General features: G+C 40.6%; 1 protein-coding gene across 7 annotated transcripts in view; it reads right to left on the reverse strand.

Moving 5' to 3' along the window:
* Positions 1–22,648, reverse strand: part of LOC124867476 (transcription initiation factor TFIID subunit 4-like) — a 119,071-nt gene extending 96,423 nt beyond the window's left edge. For 3 of the 7 annotated variants that reach the window (XM_047363934.1, XM_047363937.1, XM_047363940.1), the window contains exons 1-7: positions 21,190–22,648; positions 16,191–16,345; positions 5,537–5,680; positions 4,367–4,519; positions 3,783–3,905; positions 3,288–3,377; positions 1,477–1,686 (exon numbers count right to left, since the gene is read on the reverse strand). In XM_047363934.1, the coding sequence (XP_047219890.1) occupies positions 1,477–1,686; positions 3,288–3,377; positions 3,783–3,905; positions 4,367–4,519; positions 5,537–5,680; positions 16,191–16,345; positions 21,190–22,570 (2,256 nt within the window). In that variant the 5' untranslated portion in view covers positions 22,571–22,648. The remainder of the gene's footprint in view (positions 1–1,476; positions 1,687–3,287; positions 3,378–3,782; positions 3,906–4,366; positions 4,520–5,536; positions 5,681–16,190; positions 16,346–21,189) is intronic. The other 4 variants (XM_047363935.1, XM_047363936.1, XM_047363939.1 and 1 more) reach the window with 4 other exon arrangements.
* Positions 22,649–25,831: the final 3,183 nt, after the last annotated feature.

Raw genomic sequence — 25,831 nt, forward strand, 5'->3', positions numbered from 1 at the left:
TGCGAAAGAGCAAGAGAGAGCAAGACTTCTTGTAGATTTACTGGAAGATTGAATGGAGAACAATAAAGTTGGTCTGTTTTGTTCTTTTGTGCTTTCAACCTCTGTCACGGGACATGCTGGATATGGAAATGTTGGCATTCCTTAGGAAATCTGGAAGTTAAAGGACAGACCTACATTTTCTACAGTATACACAATGAGACAAGAATAAATCAGGATTCGCCAAAATCAATGTCAGCAGGTCAAAGCTGTAGATCAAAAATCAGCCACAAAGTTCTGATCGGTGAACTTAACTTTGATAAAAACAGTAACAATCCCAGTCTCCTGTCTAGGCACGCAGTGGAGTACTTCTCTGTATGAGACGGAACATTTTAAAAATCATGGTCTACTCGATAGGCGCAGACTTTTTCCTGCACCACTGCTTGAAGAAAGTGTCTTCTGAAAAACTGGCTTTAGGTTTGGAAGTTAATTTTGAGTCCAAATTTAATTTGAAGAGGTCCAACTAGCTCAACCTTAATAATACCAGCCCATAATATATCCAACCTCCACCATGCTAGCGTCTGAGTTGAAGCAGAGCTTTGTGCCCATTACTGATCCAATCACAGGCCCATCCATCTAGTCCGTAAAGAGTCACTCTCATCTCTTCACTCCTTTAAAACCTGTGAGGAATCTGTCTTTACATATTTCTGGTCCAGTCTTGACGTTTCAACTTGTGTGCCTTGTTCAGTAAATACTCCCAACCTTGGCCATGTCTCTGAGCACTAAACATTGTGTACTTCTAGGCTCTCCAGAGGAGTTTTAATCATCCAGATGATTTGGACAGAATTTTAATTTTGATTTAATTTAGAGGTTTAGTCTTCTGTCTTCATGATCCTATTCAATTTGTGCAATGCATCAGTACCACTGGCAACAACCCCCAGTATAATGCTACCTCCATCATGTTTGAAAGTTGCTGTAGAGCTTCTAGCCCTGAAAGCCTCACCTTGACACCTCCAAAAAACATTTTGTCATATAGGGCAAACACCTCAATCATTGTGGCATTTGGCTTTTCCATGTGGCCCTCTGCAAATTTCAATCCAGCTTAAAAGGCGTTGATTTTGGAGCAAGTGCTGCTGCGCCAAAAGTCAGTATAGAGGATAAACATGAGAATGAATGAAGCTAGAAGTTTCTTCATGACCACAAAAAGCATCTGGTTTCTCTGCAACTTGCTGAGACCCCTTTATCAAAGGTGGGGTGAATATACATATTTGAATGTTTATGTATAATTGCAGTAAATCGCATTAAATCAGCATTAATCAATACATAATGATATAACGGTGATCCAAATATTTTCCTCATTCACGTTTCATAAATTCAGGGTAGCTTTTTTTTTCTTGTGAGTCACTGAGGGCATTAGTTCAATTTAAATTGGACCCATGCTCATAAACATGGCTGTCGTATCTGTGTCTACACAGCAGCACTGCTCTACTCTGTACATACCATGGGAGCTGCATGTCCAATGGTCCCGGCGGGCAGCACGGTGGCACCCGCAGGGGTGCTGATGCTGTTAGGGTGCCGTATGCGGACAGCTGGCCCAGCTACCATGGCAGGAGGGGTGCTGCCAGCTGCTGGTTTGACTCCCTGCTGCAGGGGCTGGGTCAGGGACTGCTGACTGTTCAGCAAAGACAGCCTCAGGGCCGGGAGGCTCTTCTGTTGATGAACGCAGGGAGGTCATGAAGATTACAGTCACACAGCAAAACAGACAGATATAAAGAAAACAGCATATACAACTGAAACTACAAATCCAACTGCTGGATTCACTGCTTATTTTATTAGGATTTATTAAATAATGACTATAAGTGACATAGGTAACCATATCAATGAGCATTTGTCATAAGGGTAATAATAATGTACAAGTTACTTTATTTCCATTTGTTTTAAGGAGCCTAACGTAGCTTCCAAAAGTATTCATACCACTTGAACAATTTAGCATTTTGTCATATTACTACCATGAACTTCAACCTTCATGATATTTTATGTGATCTTTGCCTGCATGTGTTCGGCCCCTTTCAATGCGTAAAAGAAAGCCACAAACCATACATAGGACCATAGGACACCAAACATGTGGAAGAAGGTCCAGTGGTCAGATGAGATTAACATTTTTTATTTTTTTTTATCTATGCACTACACTGTGTGTGAAAGAAAACTAAAACTGCACATCACCCTGAAAAACATCTTCCCTATAGCAGCAGGTGGTGGTGGCAGCATCATGCTGCAGAGATCCTTCTCTTCAGCAGGGACAGGGAAGCTGGCCAGAGTTAATTGGAAGATGGATGTAGCTAAATACAGAACAGCCCTGAAGGAAAACTGTTAAGCCTTGTACAAGCAGTGTGATTTTAAATCACTATAATCTTAATAGCAAAATGTCCCTTTTGTACGTTAAAGATGCCATTTAGAACGATCGTGAAAGAAGAAGATAACAAACATCTGTAGCAGCAGCAATCACACCACACAACTTTCCAAAGAAATTTCTCACACTGGTAACGTTTGGTTGGCAGACAGCTAATTTGACGGTCAGTGTGCCTGTCACACTAAACAACAGCAAAGGTGGCTTCAAAAGACCTAAAAATGAGGCAGAGGTTCGTCCTCAAGCAAGACAACGATCCTACACACAGCCAGAGGTACAGTGGAATGATTCAGACCAATGCATTTTCATGTGTTTGAAATTCGAAGGAGAATCTGAGCAAGACCTGAAAGCCGATGCTCAAAGGCATCCTCTAACCAATCTCACTGAGCTTGAGCTTTTTTGCAAAGAAGAATGGGCAAAGATATGCAAAGCTGATAGAGAAATGTTCCAAAAAAACTAGCAGCTATCAATGCAGAGAAAGGTTTTCTACACGTATTGACTCAACAGAGTTAAAGCCAAATGCACAAATACATTTATGATTTTTACTTGTAATAACAATTAAAAACCAAGTGTCCTTTTCCTTCCACCTTACATTTATGGACTACCTTTTAGTCTATTACGCAAAATCCTACTTAAATGCAATAAATTGTGGTTGTAAGGTGACAAATTTTAAAAAAAGAAGAAGTTCAAACGGTCATGAATTGTTTTGAAAAGCAATACCCTTTTTCTGACAGTGGAAGCTGATGGGGTCGGATCAAAGAAGGTTTGATTTCAGGATTAATCTATAAAAATTGCCTTGAAAAGTTTTGTCATGAGGTAAATTTCTGCTGTAGATATCAATGTAGGAATCAACTTTTAACTTCAAGAGCAAAATTAAAAGGAAGTCCCCAAACAAAAAACACACCTTAAGAAAAGGCACCAGGTAAGGCTGCGGAGACGACTTGAGCTCAGTCTGCAGCCTGCTGGTGAACTCCTCTGGCTCAATCTTAGCATCCTGTTGGGTAGAGAGAAGGGAAAAAACAAGGACCAGGCAGGTTAACATGTTGACTTGAGCATAATATCATGAAACCCAAACACTTCCAAACATGACAATCCTTTTAAACCCTCATTCTGGAACCTCAGGGTATATCTTATTGTGAAGGCTGAAAATTCATGATAGAGAAATTATTTTGGAAAAAGTTTCATGCTGCCATCTACAGGTTGGAAATATTCAATACAAAAACACAAAGGTCAAAGTGGACTTGTTCAAACACGTTATTTACTCACTGAAGTAATTCAGATGCATAAGGAATACAGTTTCATTAATATCTGCCATGTTAAAAAGAGCCATCTGTTAGTACCAGTATGTACTTCCTGTAATAATTAACTCAATAAAGTTTGTTTGATTTCGGACACCCACCAGCAGATCCTGAACCAGGGCCTTGACGTTCTTGGAAGTCTCAGGAGATGGAGAATTGTGAGACGCCAGCTTGATGAGTGTGGCCAGGAAATTCTTACACTTCTTCACATTTTCTTGCATTTCCTGTGAAATATAGTGAATAATTATTTTCATGTTTTCAAAAAGGCATTACTAAAGGTGAATCAAATGAAAAAATTGAGATCAAACTATTAATATATTTTTATGAAGGCAATTTATCTGCCTTCACCAGAAAGGTGCTGAAATGTTGCATGTTTTTAATCATACTATTAGTCTCATGGGTATTTATACAGTGGTGAGGATCTGTTTGTCTGCATTAAATTCATGTTTATCTATGTGTCCATGTAGCTCTACTAGTTCCTGCCTGCATACAAGCAAGACTTCATGGTGATCCTGCATGTCCTTTAGTATGCAGTGGTGTGAATGCACGGGTGCAAATGTTTGTGGGCATGTGTGAGACTCCTTGTCCATGCCCAGCTGTGTGACGTGGTAAAGCTGAGGGACTTGTGACGCAGCTGCCTCCTGGCGGCTGTGCCCCTTAGGGTGGGCGACGGCGGGGAACAGACCTGGGACACGATTGGACCTCCGGGGGCCGCTGCGATGTTCGTCTGTGTTGGTTGCGTAGGCTGGGAGGTAAACTGGGCTGGGGCCTGGGGGGTCATGACCACGGGGGTCTGCTGTGGAGATGTCACTGCCACGGTCGCCGCCACAGGGCCCTTCTGGGAGAGCAAGGAAGAGACAGAGAGATAAACAGAACATGACGCTTTGCTCTCAGCAAGGCCAAAGAGAACAGGAGGCAGGCGCCACGGCGCTCCTGTCACATCTGGTCTACTGACTTCACTGGACATCTTTTAACAGAAAAGGAGGAGGAGAGGGGAGGAAGTGACAAGCAAGTAGCTTGGAGAGACAGTTATCTATTAAATTATATATCAAATGACATATTTATTAACATGTGCATGACTGAATGACAAGACAAAACACATATTGAGGCGCTATCAGCAGTTTCACCTTATAGGTTCTGCTTCCTCTTGGCATTACAACACATCTTACGTGATACTACACTCAGTGCCTTGCAAAAGTATCCGTCTCCCTGAAGCATCACAATACAACCACAAACTTTAATGCATTTTACAGCTTTCTTGTTATTGCTGGATAAAAGCATTCCCACATCATGATGCTGCCACCGCCATGTTTAACCATGGGGGTAATATGTTCAGGGCAATGTGCAATGTTAGTTTTTAAACTTTCCATTTTACAGATGATTAACTGAACACCGCTGAGCTGTCTCCTGTCTTCATGATGCCTTTTGTCCACTAATGTTATCTAACATACCTCTGAGGTCTTCACAGAACAGCTGCATTTAGTTTAAATACATAAAGGTGGACTCCATTTATTAATTAGATGACTTCTGAATGTCGCACTGGATTTTATTTAGGGGTATACGAGTAAAGGAATCTGAAAACAAATGCACACAAAACTTTTCAAACTTGTAGTTGTAAAACAATTGAAGAAATTGAATCACTTAAGTATGCATTACTTTGTTGTTTTATCACATAAAAATCCCACTTACATAAATTGAAGTTTGTGATTGTAGCGTGCTAAAATGTGAAAACGTTAAACGTTCTTTTATTAAACTTTAAAACAAAGCCACATCCTAACATTGTTTCCTGACATGAGCTTTCATGAAGGCTGCAGGAATAAAACATGAATTCTGCATTTAAGAACTGTTAGCTCACAGGGCGGAGTGCAGGACAAGAGGAGGAGGAAGAGGAGGAAGAGGTCTGGAGGGCAGGGCTGGAAGGTGTGGGAGAGGGAGATGGCGTCATCTTAGCTGGGGTCAAGGGACACGGCCTTGTGGTCTGAGAGGTTGCAGGAGACTGCTGGAAAGAAAAAGAGCAACAGGATAAGGAAAAGGCAGCAGCATGCCTTGCGGACGTAGGGAAAGGTCACTATGGCAGGAGAAAAGATGGTGTAAGCTGATGGCAGCGGTAAAGACTGACACAAAGTCAAGTTGCCGAGGCTCGGGATTTCATGGAGGCACTGGCTATTCCCTTTATGTAATGTGTAAAAGCAGAAAAAAAGAAGCACAATACGTTGGAAAGCTGGAAAAATCTTATGAGCAGGATGAAGGGATCCCTTTCCTCCAGCAAAAGGCAAATAGAAAATATCTCTATTAGATGAAGGAACAAAAAATAATTCACCGCAGTTTTCCTAGGATGCACAGTGGTGTAGCGGTTCGACAGCTTACGTCACAGGAAGGTGGTCCAAATCTCTGCTGGGTTCCTTCTGCTTTAAACATCTTAAGGCAGGGAGTCTAAACTGCTTTTCAGTTTTTAGAAGAAAATGCCTGACATAAATGAGAAAGTATTGCTAATTCACCAAGCTGACTTTATAATTGTTTGAAAACCCATTTTTTAGTAATCCAAACTTACATTTTTACTCCATCTTATCAATAAGAACAGGATGTCACCCACAGTTTCACATTATTTTCATCAAAGCCACATTTATTCCTACTGCTGTTAAAACAAAGATATTGTGTAGATTATTATAGCTCTAATAATGTTATCTATACCATTGCTGTATTTTTGATATTGATAAATAAACATCTGCAAATATATTAACACCTGCTAAATTTACCATTTAATTTAAGAGTGAGGGGTGGCGTGCTTTTAGCTTGGAGACAATAACTGTCTTGTGTTTTCTGCAAAGAGAAATATTTTCAGTTGGATCTGTATTTCCTATAAGCCAGGGAAAGCAACAAGTGGGGGAAGGGCTGTGCTACTATATGCTCTGCTAGCGTGTCTACTGGCCAACACTGGTCTACTGACCTCTGGTACTCAGACAACCCCACAAAGTCCATGTTCTTCAAGCTTTTGCAACTCAGCCACTAAATGTACACTTGGTGTGAATCGAGGACAGTCAGAGATCATCCAACTGGCTAAATATATGATTGGCACTCAGTGTGTGAATGGATGGCCCTTCAAATATGAACTCAATTTCTTCCAACCCGTCCTTTGAGAATGTAATATTGCAAATATTGATACAGCGACGCTGCGATTCTATATATTCTGCATTTTTACACTAAAGTAAACTGCAGAGTTTTGCATACAAGAAAAAAAAGGGGGACACGCAGAGGGGGAGGAAGTAGGGTAAGAAGAGGAGGAAAAGTTTTGTACAGCTAAAGAGTTGGGGGAAGTAGGTGTATGACGGATGAGGGTAGAGGGGATGGGGCTGTGGTGTATGCTAGAATGGGGGGATAGGAGCCACGGGGTGCATCCCACCCCCAGCAATGCCCCACTCGTACTCACTCTCTATCCCACTCGAGCACACTGGAGAACCAAAGCCTTGTTAGCTTTTTAAAATAATCAGGCAGTTGGATGATGAATGATTTAACAGGTATGGAAGGAAGGAAGCTCAGGATGCCTTCCGTTTCTCCCCTCAGGCTCATAGGAAGAGTGACAGGCCGACAGAGGGGTTGAGCTCTGGGAATAAACACCATTCCCTTTCATTTCGCTGCTACTGCTTTTCCTGTCGAGATGGCAATGCCGCAGCCCACTAATTTGTCAACAGAGTGGCTGGGAGAGGCAACGACAATCTGCGACTCTCTTTTGAGCTGAGCATGTCAAGATAGAGGCAGGCTGGCTTTCTGGAAGCAGAGTGTTGCTCTGAACTGGTACAGATTTCTATCTACAACATCCTGACCAACTCACTGTCTAACATTTTCAATTATTTCCAATGAATATTTAGGTGAAAACCTTTAATGAGAACAACCACTCAAACGCAGGTTAGAAAAGTTTATTCTTAGAGGGAGCAGAACTGCCTGCAAGGTCATATTATACACCAGAATAATACGCTGCTGAATTTTAAAGCCTGGTATTCTGCAATTTGTTTATGAGCTCAGCCACAGGATACAGTTTTTAACATTTTATGTCAGTTCTCACATAATTTCTGCATTTGTCTCATTATTTATGTTAAAATAATATCTGGTTTAACTATCACCGCCATCGATAGACTTTTGACACAAAGTATAGTAATATAAAACTAAAATACTATCTTATCTTGAGTTTTGCACAGAATTTAGGAGGGACTGATCACAGTAAACGTCAGTGACTAAAACGCAGGAGTCGGGTATGCAAACTGGAAAAACCAAATAATGAGATGCTGCCCTCTACTGTCTGTGTTTTGTGTTTGCAGGTAATGATTTGATTTAATATCACAGATCGATTTAAAGTGTTTTTGCAAAAGTTTTTATTTTTTTTAACATTGCAACCACATTTTATTCTAATTTTTATGAATATTTATTATGAACTCACTAAAACAAAGTAGTGAATAATTGTAAAGTGGAAAGATGATACATGATTTCACAATGGCTTTCTGACAGATTTCTGAAGCTCATGGCCAATAGTTGACTTGTCCACAATTGTTGGACCTGAGTTGTGGATCTCTGCAGCTCCTCCAGAGTTACCAGGATCTCTTGGCTACTCTCTCCAAAGAATTTTTCAAAACTTGGTATACTGTTTTATGATGCTAACACTGCTTTAAACATCTTCATGAAGCTGTTTGTTTATTAATGTTCTCTAACCTCTGAGCCCTGCACAGGACAGCTGGATTTATACTGACTTCTGAAGGTAAGTGGTTGCAGTGGATTTTAGTAAAGAGGGCTGGATCTGTGAAAAAAACTGAATTTAAATACTATTTTCCTCATAGTGACAAATCAAGGGACATGCACTTTTTTTACAATACAGTGAATTAATCGCAATTTCCTAGGTAAATTATTAAACAAGAATTTAAACATTTAAATGCGGACTCCAGATAAAAATATTTAATATGCTAACTAAAGCATTTAAAACCACAATAAAACACAAAGAAAATTCTAAGATCTGTTCAGAAAATCAGCAATAAAAACATTTGTGCACCTGGCAGGTGTTCTGGTGTCAGTGAAACATCTGAGCTGAGGACCTAAACTTTTACTAACATTATTAAAAGCAATTAATTTCCAAAGGTGTGCACCCAGAAAATTACGTTCCATGAATGATGATGTATCCACAGGTGATAATAATCAAATTCCTATTAATGATTCAGTAGCTCGTTAAATTTTGATGAGAAGACCCCATGGAGTCATTGAGATGTTAATTCACCAATTAATCTCAATTGAATTTATGGATCAAATAATCAAGTATATTCATTTGTTCTAATTAGGCATTTTAATATATTAATCACACTGCAATTAGCGACTAGAGCTAAACCATGCATTTATTCAGGGAGTCTGGGCCAAACAGTGTGAACCAAGATCAAAGTTAATCAAATTCAATCAGTCAAATTAGTTTTCAGAAAGGTCACCGACCGTGACATTATCTCAGATTATGCAGAGCTGAAGACATTGGGTTACGCCTTAAATGTGATCATGCTGGCTCTCTAGAGCTAAGAATAGTTGATTCCTCTAAAATGGTACTTCAAATTGCAATTAACTTTTTGCTGCTATCTTATCTTCCTTTAAAGTAAATAAAAACTGTGTGTTGGTGCACATATTAGGAGATTTGGGATTAACGTTGTTTACTTCTAGTTCCACACAAAGCAGTTTCTATGAGAAATAAACATAAACTTAACTAAATCATTAATTAAAAAGGTTATGTTTTATCGAATATGGTGAGTTAATCAGACCTCAATTTAGCACTAATCAAGGGTACAGGAAGGCAGAGGGACACAAAGAGGAATGATAAACAGAAGAAACTATGAAAACAAGGAAACACATGAAGGAGGAAGGAGGGAAAGAGGAGACAACACAAGGAAGAAAGGAAGGAAAGAAAGGCATGAGGGACAAAAGAAAGAACAAAAAGAAGAGAAAGTAGGGAGGAAAGAAAGAAGGAGGGACATTAGGAAGGGAGGATGGAAGAAGGAAGGACACAAGGGAGAATAGATAGAGGGACACTAGTTAGAAAGGAAAACAGATGGATAGACATAAAGGTGAAAGGGATGACATGAAGGAAAGAAGGAAGGAAGGACACAAGAAAGGAAATGACAAAATACTTAAACGATGGGATAAGGAATAATGTGTGGTGGCACAAATATTTTTTTACACTCTCTTCAGTTTTTCCAGACTTATTCAGGCCTGGAAAATAATTAAATCAAATCTAGAGTTTTCTAGATTTGCGTAGGAGCTCGCATGTGACTTCTGCACTTCATTTAATAGGACCTGATGACCATAGAGGAAACCAAGGCCTCTGTAAAATCTATAAACTTATTCGGTTGTTCTGCTCTAAATCTGAGTTATCTGATGGTTTTACGAAAGGAAATGCATGAAAAATTATTGTCAGTCATTTCCTGAAAAGTGGGAATTCTGAATTCAGTAATTCCAAAACCTTCATTAGATGTCTTGTAATAACTAGTGATTTTTTAGCCTAAATGGTTGTGATGGTAGGTAACAGATCTTGTAACTTCAATAGCAAGAATATTTAGAATTTATGGAAAAACTAGGAAAAGAAGGACAACAGTGCTCCCCATTATAACATGAGTTTCAAGACTTTTTTGAGTGTGCACAAAGCTTCCCTGGTGAAATTGTGAAGGTTTGTTATTGTTTTTGCAGCGTATTCGAGTCTTTGGTGCTGCAAAGAGGAGCCTGGGTAGCAGCAGAGGTATCTTATCCATGACTAGAAGTGAATGTGGAGGTGAATATGGGGTACAACGATGATTCAACTCTGCCTGTGATCCCAAACAGTGACAGCCAGCTCAACAACTCAGCCGGCAATCAGAACACTGAGAATAAACCTACCGGCAGACCCCCCTGGCATGTTTTAGGGGCATGCCCAAAAAATCAAGGTGGACGACTCACTGGAAGTTCTCAGCAATTAAATAACTTAGAATGGCCAGACTTACAGAGAAATGTCCCCGTTTCCCCTGGGAAAAGGAGACTTCGACAGCGAGCTGCTGTCACAACAACTGATAGGAGTGAGACAGCTGGAAATAAAGGAATTCCCCTCCAAAACAGATTTGCTCCACTACAGAATGAAAACCAGGAAAATGATCCATCTTCTGAGAACAATAAAAGGTTTGAGAACAACCTTCACTCTAAACAGTCTTCTCCTAAATTGCCAGAGAAAAAGCGCCCCACCGGACCAAGACCCCTAACAGTGGGCCACACAGCTGTGGATGGGATTAAAAACTTCTGCAACAGGAAAAACACAAAAGTTATGATTGGTACCAGTAACGTGGTGTCCGATATCTCAAAGAATATTCTTGCAATCACAGAAAAGCGCCCGTCTCTAGAAAACCTTATTATACACTGTGGAGCCATGGATGACGTGGATAAGAAGAAATCAGAAGGACTGAAGGAGGATTTCACTCGTCTTCTGAATATTGTTGGAGGTCTCAATATCAAGGTGTCTCTCAGCGGACCCTTTACACCGATTTTCTGTGGAGATGAGGTTTTTTTGAGACTTCTGATGATTAATAAGTGGTTGAAAAAAACATGTGCCACCACACCTGTGAACTTCATCCACAACTTTAATATTTTTTGAGAAAAAAGACAACTCTTCAAGCAAGATGGTTTCTGTTTGAACAAGCCAGGAGCCAGACGTCTCACATATAATCTCTTCTATTCAGTAAATAATCCACCAGCAGCTTCAACCTTCAGCAGAGAACATGGAGCATCAACAACAATAACGCTGCCTCCAACAGCTCCAGCAGAAACAGCCGGCCAGTTGGCTGAGATAGAGATAGAGAGGTCATCACTAAAGGCTTCCCCGTCGAAATCTTCCAAATGCCGCAGAGCTCCACCACCTCCTAATCTATCTCCTCCTAATCAGGACCTTCAAATCACTTCTCTGTGATACAGTCTGGGCCCCAGTGGTAACTCTATCAAAAATGAGCGTGTCCAGGAAAAACCTGGGCCCCCAATAGGAGATAGTTGTAAAATCTCTTTGTTTATATGTGACAGAAAGAACAAAGCCAAAAGGATAAGAGACAGTAATAAACAATCAACGAAAGCCATAAACTGTCAGATACAACCAGACACAGAGTTAATATCAGCAACTAAGTCATATAAAGTGGCTTTACTGAACATTAGATCTCTGCCAGGAAAATCTTTTTTAATCAATGACTTAATTACTGAACACGATCTTGATTTTATGTTTTTAACAGAAACATGGTTACATGAATTTAATGAAGCTCCCATTCTGATAAGAGGCGACGCCTCCAAACTACAATTTTCTTTGTGAGAGCAGACAGCAAAGAAAAGGTGGAGGGGTGGCCACTTTGTTTAAAGATTTACTAAAGTGTAAAAAAGTATTTCTGGGCAAATGTGACTATTTTAAATGTTTAAAAGTTAGCACACAGCTTCAGTTAATACAGCTAGAAACCACCAGTCAGGCTCAAAACCTGGGTGTAGTGATGGACTCAGACCTGAACCTTCAGAGGCACATAAAGACAGTAACAAGGTCGACCTTCTATCCCCTAAAGAACATCTCCAGGATTAAAGGACTAATGTCTCAGCAGGACGTTGAAAAACTAATTCATGCGTTCATCTTTAGTAGAATTGATTACTGCAACGGTGTCTTCACAGGTCTGCCTAAAAAGTCGATCAGACAGTTGATCCAGAACGCTGCTGCCCGCGTCCTCACTAGAACTAAGAAAGTGGAGCACATCACCCCGGTTCTAAAGTCCCTACACTGGCTCCCTGTAGCTCAGAGAATAGACTTTAAAATACTTCTGTTAGTCTATAAATCACTGAATGGCTTACCACCAAAATACATTACAGACTTGTTGTCAGTGTACCAACCACCCAGACCTCTCAGGTCATCTGGCTCAAATCTACTCTGCATACCCAGAACCAGAACCAAACATGGAGAAGCAGCTTTTAGTTCTTATGCTCCACTAATCTGGAATAAACTCCCAGAAAACTGTAAAAGCGCCGAAACCCTAAATTGCTTTAAATCAACATTAAAAACCTATTTGTTTAGAGTGGCCTTTGGATGTGTCATCTAAGCATAATTAGTTAAGTTTTCAGTCCAATTTTCCTTTCATTTTCTTATCCATCATTCTATTCTCTTTATTTTATTTATTTATTTTTAATTTTTTTAATTACCTCTGTTGTTTGATTTTCTGAATCATTGTAATGTTTTCCATATGTACAGTGCCTTGAGTGCCTTGTTGCTGAAAAGCGCTCCCTATGGATAGAGATCCAAGATGGTGAGAAGCACTCATACCTCCAGATTGGGCATATGGTTGCTTGGAGACCAAGGGACGTTGTAAAATCTCTAGGGTGCAGTTAAAACAAACATGTCTCTTGGACATTGTCAAAGAAGCATTTTATTTAGGAGGACCAAAAGGAAAAAACACGCAACCAGCAGCTCGTAGGCTTTATATTTTTCGTCTATACCAGCTTGTCATGGCAGGGTCGTTTGGCAAAGAGGAGTACACCCAGAGGAGATCACCAGTCCATCATAGGGCTTCACGCAAACACACGACAAACAACCATGGACACAAACTCATACCTAAGGGCAATTTAGAGTAAACAACAATCATGTTTGCCATGCAGAAAGACCCCAGGCTGGGATTGGAACCCAGAGCCTTCTTGTTGCAAGGACACAGCGCTAACAACTGCACCAAAGAGCACCGTGGGTTGATGATATAATATCACAAAAGTCCTTGGTGTGTTGAGCCCAGACTGATCGGTTAAAAACCTATAGATTTTGATGCAGAATGATAAAATTGTAGAGCTATATAGCATGATTGGCAGTCCACTGAGTTTATTCTGAAAACCCCTTCAACTAAATCCTTTAATGCTGCAAATAAACTGTTAAAAACAGTAATGTCTCCACAGTAAGGGATAAGGAAAAAAAACTGATGGTGAAGGTGCAGAAATCTCTAGTATAGATAAGGGGAAATTCTGCAGATCATGAGAAAACGTCACAGTGTACAGTACAGACCAAAAGTTTGGACACACCTTCTCATTCAAAGAGTTGTCTTTATTTTCATGACTATGAATATTGTAGCTTCACACTGAAGGAATCAAAACTATGAATTAACACATGTGGAATTATATACTGAACAAAATAGTGTGAAACAACTGAAAATATGTCTTATATTCTAGGTTCTTCAAAGTAGCCACCTTTTGCTTTGATTACTGCTACGCACACTCTTGGCATTCTGTTGATGAGCTTCAAGAGGTAGTCACCTGAAATGGTTTTCCAACAGTCTTGAAGGAGTTCCCAGAGATGCTTAGCACTTGTTGGCCCTTTTGCCTTCACTCTGCGGTCCAGCTCACCCAAACCATCTCGACTGGGTTCAGGTCCGGTGACTGTCGAGGCCAGGTCATCTGGCGCAGCACCCCATCACTCTCCTTCTTGCTCAAATAGCCCTTACACAGCCTGGAGGTGTGTTTGGGGTCATTGTCCTGTTGAAAAATAAATGCTGGTCCAACTAAACGCAAACCGGATGGAATAGCATGCCGCTGCAAGATGCTGTACTAGCCATGCTGGTTCAGTATGCCTTCAATTTTGAATAAATCCCCAACAGTGTCACCAGCAAAACACCCCCACACCATCACACCTCCTCCTCCATGCTTCACAGTGGGAACCATGCATGTAGAGTCCATCCGTTCACCTCTTCTGTGCTGCACAAAGACACGGTGGTTGGAACCAAAGATCTCAAACCTGGACTCATCAGACCAAAGCACAGATTTCCACTGGTCTAATGTCCATTCCTTGTGTTTTTTAGCCCAAACAAGTCTCTTCTGCTTGTTGCCTGTCCTCAGCAGTGGTTTCCTAGCAGCTATTTTACCATGAAGGCCTGATTCACACAGTCTCCTCTTAACAGTTGTTCTAGAGATGTGTCTGCTGCTAGAACTCTGTGTGGCATTGACCTGTTCTCTAATCTGAGCTGCTGTTAACCTGTGATTTCTGAGGCTGGTGACTCGGATGAACTTATCGTCCACAGCAGAGGTGACTCTTGGTCTTCCTTTCCTGGGGCGGTCCTCATGTGAGCCAGTTTCTTTGTAGCGCTTGATGGTTTTAGCGACTGCACTTGGGGACACTTTCAAAGTTTTCCCAATTGTTCGGACTGACTGACCTTCATTTCTTAAAGTAATGATGGCCACTTGTTTTTCTTTATTTAGCTGCTTTTTTCTTGCCATAATACAAATTCTAACAGTCTATTCAGTAGGACTATCAGCTGTGTACTGTATCCACCTCCTGCACAACACAACTGATGGTCCCAACCCCATTTATAAGGCTTGAAATCCCACTTATTAAACCTGACAGGGCACACCTGTGAAGTGAAAACCATTTCAGGTGACTACCTCTTGAAGCTCATCAACAGAATGCCAAGAGTGTGCGGAGCAGTAATCAAAGCAAAAGGTGGCTACTTTGAATAACCTAGAATGTAAGACATATTTTCAGTTGTTTCACACTTTTTTGTTCAGTATATAATTCCACATGTGTTAATTCATAGTTTTGATGCCTTCAGTGTGAAGCTACAATATTCATAGTCGTGAAAATAAAGACAACTCTTTGAATGACAAGGTGTGTCCAAACCTTTGGTCTGTACTGTATATGTGATACCTGTGTAACTGGATTGTAACTGGATGGACAACAAAGCTGTACGGTAAAACCTATGTGTAGAGAAAAGCGCTGTAGGGTTACACTTACCTCCACAGGGAAATTATGTTTTCTGAGAATTTCGTGATCCAGTATGTTCAAACGTTAGAAGATCTTGGAGAGCATATGGTGGTTATAATCTGGTGTGAAGGGGGCCTTACTGAAGTGAGAACTTTATTGTTCCACTTTTTCAGACTACACCTGGACAATCCTTGAAAGCACTGAATTCATCTCTCACAGAGTCTCTTAATATTTCAATTAGAATATTAAGCATCCTATTAGCACTTTGTGTCACAGGGATATCATTAGAATTAAGGAGATCAAGCTCTGTATGCTTCGGGTGTATCTGCTTTTATTGCCTGTCAATCCTACCAACAGGTGAAATATTTATGTTTTTCTACAATTAAAAGTGCATAATTACATTTTTATTCTCAATATCTATACTTTCGTCAACTCAAAGAAACTATGCTGTTTCGGTTTTCAGAGAAATTGTATAGCAACACCCCGAAAACTAAAATCATCTGAAGAAATGAGAAATGGAAGAAAAAATTATTTGAATGAGTCTACATGTAAGTTAGCATACTTGCAGTTTTAGTCCCTACCTATAAACAACCAGATAATAATGAGTGTAAAAGCAAACCATGCCACACTGACACATAACACAAACCATAACAAGAGATGTCATGGGGAACAACCAGATATATTTAAATGTATTCAAATAGCAAGCCCGTTAACCTATTTTGTCGTGTCAGTCATTGCACGATGGTATCTAGCACTGGGCTCTGGAGGTGAGTCTCACCTGTGGGGTTGTTACTCTGAAGGGCGTCCCCGTGGAAGGGGCAGCGGGTCTTGGGGAGATGTTGTTCTGGGCCTGAGCCTGAGCTTGAGCTTGAGCCAAAGCCTGCTGAGGAACCATCACCAATTGGCCCAATTCAGTACGTACTAGCACCATTCCTGCAATGCAGCAAGGAACAACAGTTAGCACTTAAGCCATATCAGTATTTCATCACATTATCACAGACAAAAAAACAGTGAGGTATGCTTACTATAAACACATAAGGCGCCATCTTCACAACTCCGTTGATTCTTCTACAGAGGATTTCCTTTTGTATGTTGACAACATTCTCTCATCCACCTCTAATTTCCCTCCATCTGCTTTTCTGCAGGTACCTGTTTCCAGCACGTTTCTCATTTAGTCAAAACAGTGTGCACCTCGTTCCGTAGTCTTCTTTTCATTCTTTCTGAACCTGCACCTCTCGGTCGGCTGTCCTCCACAAGTCTGTATTTCTCCTTGTTTTAACCAAGGTTATTTCTCCCAGATGTTAACTATCCATCGACAGGGAATTTTAGGGTGTCCACCTTTGTAACATGTGACTTCTGCAGTGAACTGCAGTTTTATATAAATCTGAATGAAAGCTTAGCAGTGAACTAGTTATGGTCTCCTGCTGCTTTACCGGATGTAGCTGGGTGTAGGGCGGCTTAATCATTGGGTTGACTTATAACCCAGGCAGAGTAGAAGAGAGGGGAGAAGAAAGGTTTACTGTCAGGAACACGATCTACACTTTTTCTTTGAGGTCTGACTTGACAATTCAGATTTGAATACATTTCACAAACTGTAACACATGAAAGAGCCAAAACTGCACAGCAGGTTCTTCAACTAAGATAGAAACTTTGGAACCAACAAAAAATGAAAAAACTATAAGATTATCCACATCTAGGTATAAGGCATATGTCTCTACCTTTATTAAACTCAAAGAAAATGCATTAAAGCACATGCTGTTGGTTAATGCATATATAGATCAGCCAATAACAGCCAATTAAAGTACAATTGTCTGATTCTGATCTATGGCTTATTTTTTTGGTCCATCTCTATTTAAAACAAGAGCAACCTGTCAAAGTTTATTGTCATTAACATCAGCAAATAATACATTATTAAGAGTTTGATTATTACACATTAACTTGACTTGAGCTTCCATTTCATGCTAATTCAGCTACACCACATTTTTCATACAGCAGCACCACTGCTGAACAGCTCCCATGTCAGGTCAAACTAAGCTAACATGGGCAAATAATAAGGTTAACTGCATATTCTGACCCTGCTATGGTACTATTAGACTGAACCATTATTTTTCTTCTGAGGTCAGGTGACTCAGAGCAGCATTCAAGGGCAGTACAGAAACCCTTCAGGCTACTGACCATGTACATGCAGAATGCAGAGGAAGAATAGTTGCACAATGAATAAAACTGCTAAATTACATCTAAGAAAACAACATATCTATTGACTAAATTGTGATTTTCATTTGGAGAAATAGATGAATTCTCGGTTTGTGAAATATTTGAAATTCAGTGATTTATATTTGCCCATCAGTCTGGCTCAAAATGTTTCTCTGTGGATCCTCAAGTTTCCAGCAGCCAGTGAGCTACACTGACAGACTTTTTAAATGCAGAATCTCTGTGATCTTAGTTTGTTTTCTGATATCGGTTCCTGTTTATTCCTATGATTTAGGACGTACTGCATGGGTTGTATGTCTGTTCTTGGCCCAAATCATTCTGAATTTCCCAACAAAGATGAGTTTATCCTGTGATTATTGCTTTGCATCTGTTTTTTTTATTATTATTATTAGTAAGAGATAGATTTAAATGAAGCCTGGTGGAGACATGGAGCATTAGTACTATTATCTACCAGAGCACTAAGTTTGTTGTGGAAAGGAAAACATTTGATTGGTGGTAGTGAAACTGATCTCATTTATAAATCAATTCAAAATCAGTTTTAAAGTGTTCATGATGTGATACACTTTAACAAGGTTTCTGGGGCCTTGAGAAGAGGAACGGTCCCACAGCATCACAGATCCGTCACCATACTTATAGCAGGCATAAGGTGCTTTTCCATAAATATTCATCCTTAGCTGTATGCAAAGCCCACCTGGACTGCTTGTTACCTGTAAAGCTCAATATAAGTCTCATCTGACTACTGCACAGGATTACAATTAAAGTCAGTAGTTTGGCAAACGTCGCATATCTAAATTTGTGATGCTAGGACAGAAAAAGCTTTTTCTTTGCATGCCTCCCAAAGAATGGGTTGGCATATGGATAGCGTCTAACTGTTGTTATAGAGATTTGATGACCTCAAAATGCTCTATTTGCGGCAGTTCTTAGTGGTTCACAGTAAATCATGAGATTTTTTGGGTGGCAAGATAAACTTGGGTCCTCGTTAAGCCTTGTCTGTCACAGTTCAAGTCGTTTTAGAACTTGTTAATTATTACTTGAACTGTACAATTAGGCCTGGCTAGGCCGCTACAAAAGGTTAACCTTTCTTCCAGTCAGAAGAAACAAGTTGTTAAAATAAAGGTAAATTACTTTAAACCTAAATCTTCCAGGATCATGAATGATTCAAAGTTTAATAGGGCAAACTGCTGTTTTCTTGTTGCCGTTTCCTACCTTGCAAAGGTCAACACAAATCATCCCTACTTCAATGGCATGTTCTCTTGTCTTTCCCATTCTGAAGAATGGCTAAAACAAACGGGCCTGTGTGGAACATATTTGTACCCCAGGAAAACAGGAGGTAATGGATTATTAAATTTCTTAAATTAAAAGTCTATAGACACTCTGATTAACTTAAAAACATTTTAGTCAGTCAGTCATTTTCTACCACTTATTCCATATTGGATCGCGGGGGAGCTGGTGCCTATCTCCAGCAGTCTATGGGCAGGAGGTGGGGTACACCCTGGACAGATCGCCAGTCCATCACAGGGCAACACACAAACAACCATGCACACACTCATTCATACACCTAAGCGCAATTTAGAGTGACCAATTAACCTAACAGGCATGTCTTTGGACTGTGGGAGGAAGCCAGAGTACCCAGTGAGAACCCACGCATGCACTGGGAGAACATGCAAACTTCATGACCCCCGGCTGGGAATCGAAGCCAGGACCTTCTTGCTGCAAGGCAACAGTGCTACCAACTGCGCCACCGTGCAGCCCAACATTTTAGTATAAATTACAAAACATATTGCACTTACATTGTTTTATAGGTATTGTTCTAAGTCTGTATACCACAGCTGGCAGTTGGATTACCTTTAGTGGTACTTAAAGTACTTAAACTAGCTATAAGGAGAAAGCTATTAAGCCTAAACTCTCTAAAAGATTGTAGTTTAAGCACAGTGATCTTTGCATCAATGAGATACTTCTTCTAAGGAGAAGTGCAGTGGAAAATATTTCACTTTCCTGTAGAAACTGAAACAGATGACAGAAAGGCGAGAACCAAGAAGTGCTAGTGATTTTTATTGTTCTGCTCCATTTACTTCTGAAATTAGATAAGACAATACATGTAGCCTAACAGGCAGTACACGGGGTTACCAGCATTTAAGCATTTACAAGAGCGAGAAGAGACTGGAAGCAGTAGTGTGAACTTGATTCCCATTATTTTCTGGTAATCCTCAAGCATGTTTGCACTTAAAACAGCCCAGCAAATGGGAATTGTACATCAATATATTGCTGATTGAGAAAGTGTCATTATTAAGTCCAGTAATTCTTAAGGAAAGTCAGTGTTTAGTTTATGATAACTTTTGGAAAATAAATCTCATTCGTTATTAATATTTTATTCCTAATTTAATTTATTCCTTAAGTTTGTATTGAAACTGGGGAGCAGCAGTGGTGCTGCTCCCCATGTTCGGAGGCCTTAGTCCTCGACGCAGGCCGACACGGGTTCGAGTCACTGCCCGTTGACCTTTGCTGCATGTCTTCTCCCCTCTCCTACCTGTCAGCTCACTATCAAAAAATATGAAAATAAAGGCCACTAGTGCCGCCAAAAAACATTAAAAAGGTTTGTGTTGAAACAGATACGATCTTAGAAACTAGACTTATATTTTAAAATGGTAATTATGTAAATCCATTTAAGGCAGAAAAATTATATTTTTATGTTTTATCCATACTGGCCAGCTGTACTTGTAGGATTTGCTCTTTTTGTTACCTATCGACCAGGCTAAGTACAGTTAGAATACAAGCTAATAGCAATGTACGTCTCCACATTTTATGCATTCAAACACTAAAGATACATGTGCACTAACATTTTCCAACATTACTAATGTAGTAGTAATGTTGGAAAAGGTCTTTACAGCACGGCGGTAGTTTGAAAACTTTGGATTTAGGGAGGTAGTACAGCACATTCAGTGGCGGTCCTTCCATCAATGGCACCGTGCGCAAGCCTTTTTCTCTGGGCCACCGACCTGGACAGCACCAAGGCCTCATAAATCTCAAACTGTGTCTTAAAAACCTAAATAATCTAGTTCAGGTTTAACCGGTTTAAGTATTTTTTTTTTTTTTAACTAGAGGCATAGAAAACAAACATGCAAATAAGTGATAGAAAACACAGCAGGAGTGCATCTTTCAAAATGCTTGTGCCGCAACGCCCCCCACCCAAAGACATGTCCCCCTGGGCACGTAGCCACATCGCTCAAAAACCACCACTGGGTATTTGTTATGAAAAGTTTGAGAACCACTGTTTGTTTGTTTTTTTGCAGAAATTTTAAAGGGTCCCATTAATTGTAAAATTGGTGATTTCCCTAATATCAATGAATTCATGATTTGGGATTTTTCCCCAACTGAGTAAATCCGCTCATTTTAAAAGATGGATTTTACTTTTTGTGGGGTTATGCTACAACAGCAATAATTGTACATCTTTACCTCTGTTGACAGTAATTGTGGAGGGCAAAGCTTATACATAAAGAGCTTCCCTGTAACATTTACATAAACATACTGGATAACAAGCACAAAGCGGCCCTCCATAAAAACCTTACCCGGTGGGATGGTAAAGCCAGGGGGAAGCTGAATGGTGGTCTGCTGTTGTGAAGGTCTGACAATCAGCTGGGGGGCTACTATCCTCTGAGGCGTTGCAAGCCCTGGACGGGGTTGAGGTTGGGCAGGGGTGGCCACTGTAGGTGTTGGAGAGGGAGCTGTGGGCCTGACCATGCTCATGGTGGTGGTCACAGATGTGGTCTGAACGGTTCCACAGACAGAAATGGTTGCCATGGCTGTGGGACACGCAGCTGTTGTAGTAGAGCTCAGAGGCTGGGTCACTGTGGTGGTGGTGGTGGTAGGAGCTGCTGTAGTGGATGTTGCTGGCGTGATAGCGCAGGACGCAGACGGTGATACGGTGTTTATTACAGAACTCACACTACCAACCTGGCTTTGTGTTACAATGTTGGACGGGCAGTCGTCTGTTTTGGAAGCTCCAGTGTCCGTGGTCGCTTTGCTGAGGTCGCCCGTGGGGGATGATGCGGCGGCGGGTTCTTGAGGGGTACCCTGCTGGACCAGCGCCGAAACGCTGGTCCCGTTGCCGTTCTGGGCTATACTGGCTACGATGTGATTCGGAAGTCTGTGCAAGGCAATGGTGGGAGTCCCCCTGTCCAGAACAATAGCTGACTGACCCACGGGGAGGTTTGCGTTGGACAGGGTGAACGTGGAAGTGTTGATGGAGGAGGTGGACGACCGAGTGGAGTTTGGAGGAGTCGCGCCGGGATCCACCGAGCTGATGATGCCGTCGGTCACCGCAGTGATGCTGCTCCTCCTCGTCGTTACCGCTGCGCCGTTCAAACTCTTAATCCGCGCTGAGGGGCTCCTTCTCGGCGTCGCGACGCGCTTTCTCGGAGCGCTGGCTTCTGTGGGCGCCTCACCTGTTCCCGGGCTAACCTTAGAGCTCCGGCTGGACGCGGTGCTGATGCTGTCCTGCGGGGATGCCAAAGTTGACACGCCAGATGCAGTTAGTGGTGTGATGGATGCTCCATGTGATTGAATGCCGCTGCTAGTGGCGCTCACACCGGCAGTCGGAGTGGTGGGAGCCTCGCCAAAAGAAGAGGAGCAGCCCAGCGATGGAGAGGTGACAGTTTTATCTGGGCTATCGTCTTTAGAGTTCACCTCCTGGTGCATCTCAGGTTTAATCCGCCGTCCTGGTTGTTGTTGTTGTTCTAGTGTTGTGGCACTCACTGGAGCTGGGAGCGTTTTTCCTAAGTGATGGTTAGCAGGGGCCACAGAGCCAGCGCCTCCGCTTTCATCTGCTTTCCCGGCTGAGTTGCTCTGCCCAGCCAACTGAGACTCCAATGAGCCCACCAGGTCGCTAACAGCCTTCTCATCCACCTCTGAAAAGAGCATATCTTCCAGGGGGTCGGAGGCACCCGCCATCTCTGCGCATCAGATAGCAGTGTTATAGCTGCCACACCGCGCCTGCGTGTTACTAGGCATTGTGGGAATGAGCCTAACGTCATCAGATGAGGGGTGCAGGGGAGGGGGGGGGGGCTCCACGGGAGATTTTAACCCTCCAGGGTCCCTGGACATTTTTTGTTTTGCTTGGTTTTTTTGTGCTATTTTTGCATACCTTTACTCAGGTAAATAGCATAAAACGTGTTTAGGTTGTCTATTTGGGGTGGGGGTGCGGATTTGACTTATGCTTTTTATCATTTATTATTTTTAATCATTTATTAAAATGACAGGAAATGAAAACAGGAATCTTGCAAAAGATAAAAATAAAAAAAAGCAATGTAAATGAATATGTTTTTTACGATTTGTGTTTTTCTTACATTTAATCAAAATGGCAAATTATCCATATCCTTCTTAATATTTAATACAATGATCTTTATTGGCATGAATTAAACCCTTCAGATAATTTCTGACCACGTTAATTGTGTCCTTCCTCGGATATTTTGAGCATTTATTGTTGGTGACCAGCTCTAGGTCTTTGAAGTTGGAAGGCCTCCTTGCCATTACCCTAATCTTCCGCTCCCTCCACAAATTCTCTATCAGAAACAAATTGAGAGTGTCCAAAGCGCTTCCAAACATTCTTATTTCTTTGAGTCAGAAGAAACATGTTGGTATAATTAAAAGGTTATTCTGAACCTAAATCTTCCATGGGTATGAATACATTTGGGCTTAACTGTCTATCTCCCAGTTTAAATATAAAGGATGAGAGAAAATGAACTTTTGGTTGACTATTTTAATGAATTTGCATAAAAACAAAAAATTGATCAGAATCAGTGGAATTTTTTTGTCTTGTTTTTTGAAAGAGATGTTAATAAATATAACTAGCATTTAAGGAGTTAAAAACTAAGATAATTCTCAGATATTTGTATTTATGTATGTATGGACTGAATTTAATATTGGCATTCATAAGAAAATTGAGAAATATATTGATACATGGGAACCTTTAAAAACCCAAGCAGAACCCTACTGGATAAAGGTAGGGAAATATTTAAATTCTTGCCGCCTGTTTATTAGTCTTTTCAACATTAAACATACACTTGGAACACGTGTCCAAATAAAGATAAACTCAGAAATGAGGTTAATTAAAAGAAAAGGTCCATTTCAGTCCCGAACTGGTTATTGTTGGATTTCATATTTGACTCATCCTTATAGATACTGAATCTTTCAAATGAAAACAAGTGGTTCAAACTGAAAGCATTGCCTAAACTCTAGATGGATGATCATGGCTTACAGCTAATGAAAGCCTAAGTTCAGTGTCTCAGAAAATGTGAATGTTACATAAGACAAATAAGAAAAATGTTTTGTACAGATAATTAATAATAAATTAATAATATTTTTATGTTTTATTCATACTGGCCAGCTCAAATTGTGGGATTTGCTCTTTTTGTTACCTATTAACCAAGCTAAGTACAATTAGCAATACAAGCTAATAGCAATGTACGTCTCTGCATTTTATGCATTCAAACACTAAAGTTTGATGTTCATTAACAGTATTGATTTGCGGGAAAAATGTAATGAGATACAAACTGCAGAAGTACAAAATTCCCTTTATTACTGCAGCTATAACCATGTTTTAAATGCAGAGCAGCCATATTGAATGTCAACGTCAGGGTAGCTGAGAAAGATTTGGTTTCTTACTTCAGATTCTGACCCCTAGGGCCTTCTTGCTTATTTTTCCAGCTGGGAATTTGAAATGTTTTCCTTTAACATGTACAAATAGATAGGAATGTTTTTTTCTGTATTTTCTGTGAAATATAACAAATGAAAAAAAGTCAATATAGTAGTAATGTTGGAAAAGGTCTTTACAGCACGGCGGTAGTTTGAAAACTTTGGATTTAGTGAGGTAGTACTGTACGTTCAGTGAAGGTTCTTCCATCAATGGCACTGTAGGCAAGCCCTTTTCTTTTGGGCCACCGACCTGGACAGCACCAAGGCCTCATAAATCTCAAACTGTGTCTTAAAAACCTGAATAATCCAGTTCAGGTTTAACCGGTATAAGTATTTTATTTTTTTTGGACTAGAGGCCCAGAAAACAATTATGCAAATAAGTGATAGAAAACAAAGCAGGAGTGCATCTTTTCAACATTGAAATGTTGAAAACGTTATAAAAGAATTCTGGCCTCTACAACGTCCAAAACCATTTGAAGCCTATACCTTTGGCTGAGGCTGACCTGACAGCGCTCTATTCAGCATTTCTATCTCAAGACACCATTTGCAAGGACAGAAAGTGCAGGAATAAAGCAGATGCAAGCCACAAAAAATTGCAATAGGCTGACTGTCTATTGATAGCATGTATTCAGGCATATTACTGGGAAATTGAGTGGAACGAAAAAAAACACCAAGGTGGGGGGCATGTCAACTGTTTGTATTTGTATTGTCTTCTCAAATCCCAAATTGGCATAGTCATTGACCAGAATGTTTTAAAGCACTTCATGCTCCCCTTTGGAAATAAGCCTCATAGAGATGGTGATTTTATTTTCTTGCAGGACTTGGCACCTGCCCATGGTGGCAAAAGTACCAATACCTGGTTTAATGACCATGGTTTGATTGTGCTTGATTGGCCAGGAAACTGGCCTGACCTGAATGGCATTCAGAAACTCTGGAGGTATTGTCAAGAGAAAGATGAGAGACACCGCACCCAACAATGCAAATGAACTTAAGGCTGATAATAAAGTGACCTGGGCTTCATTAACACCTTAGCAGGTGGATTGCCTCTAGTCCATGCTGCATTGATGGAGTAATTCAGGGGAAAAGAGCCTCAACAAGTACTGACTGCAGATTCTGTACATTCATCCATCATCAATACCTACTCATCATTGCAGGGTCTATCTCTAGCAGTCATTGACTGAGAGGCCAGGAACACCCTGGACAGGTCGCCATTCCATTACAGTGCAGAACAGACACACAAGGCACACAAACATGCACACACACACATTATCAGTACAGGAAATTGACATACATTTCAATAAGCTAAAATTTCTATATATATGGTTTATTTTATTTTATTTTTGCTGTGCTTACGCTGTGTACAGCTTAGAGTACACCAAATCCCCATTGACATGGTATGCAAATAAGGAAAATATAACACGGTAGGGTGCAACCTATCGGTTCAGGCCATGTGTAATATCGCGAGAGCACAAAGAGGTTCACTGTCATTGATGATTTATCTTTTTTTAGGGCAAAAAT

This window comes from Girardinichthys multiradiatus, chromosome 4, assembly GCF_021462225.1.
Source record: "Girardinichthys multiradiatus isolate DD_20200921_A chromosome 4, DD_fGirMul_XY1, whole genome shotgun sequence".
Lineage (NCBI taxonomy): Eukaryota > Metazoa > Chordata > Actinopteri > Cyprinodontiformes > Goodeidae > Girardinichthys > Girardinichthys multiradiatus.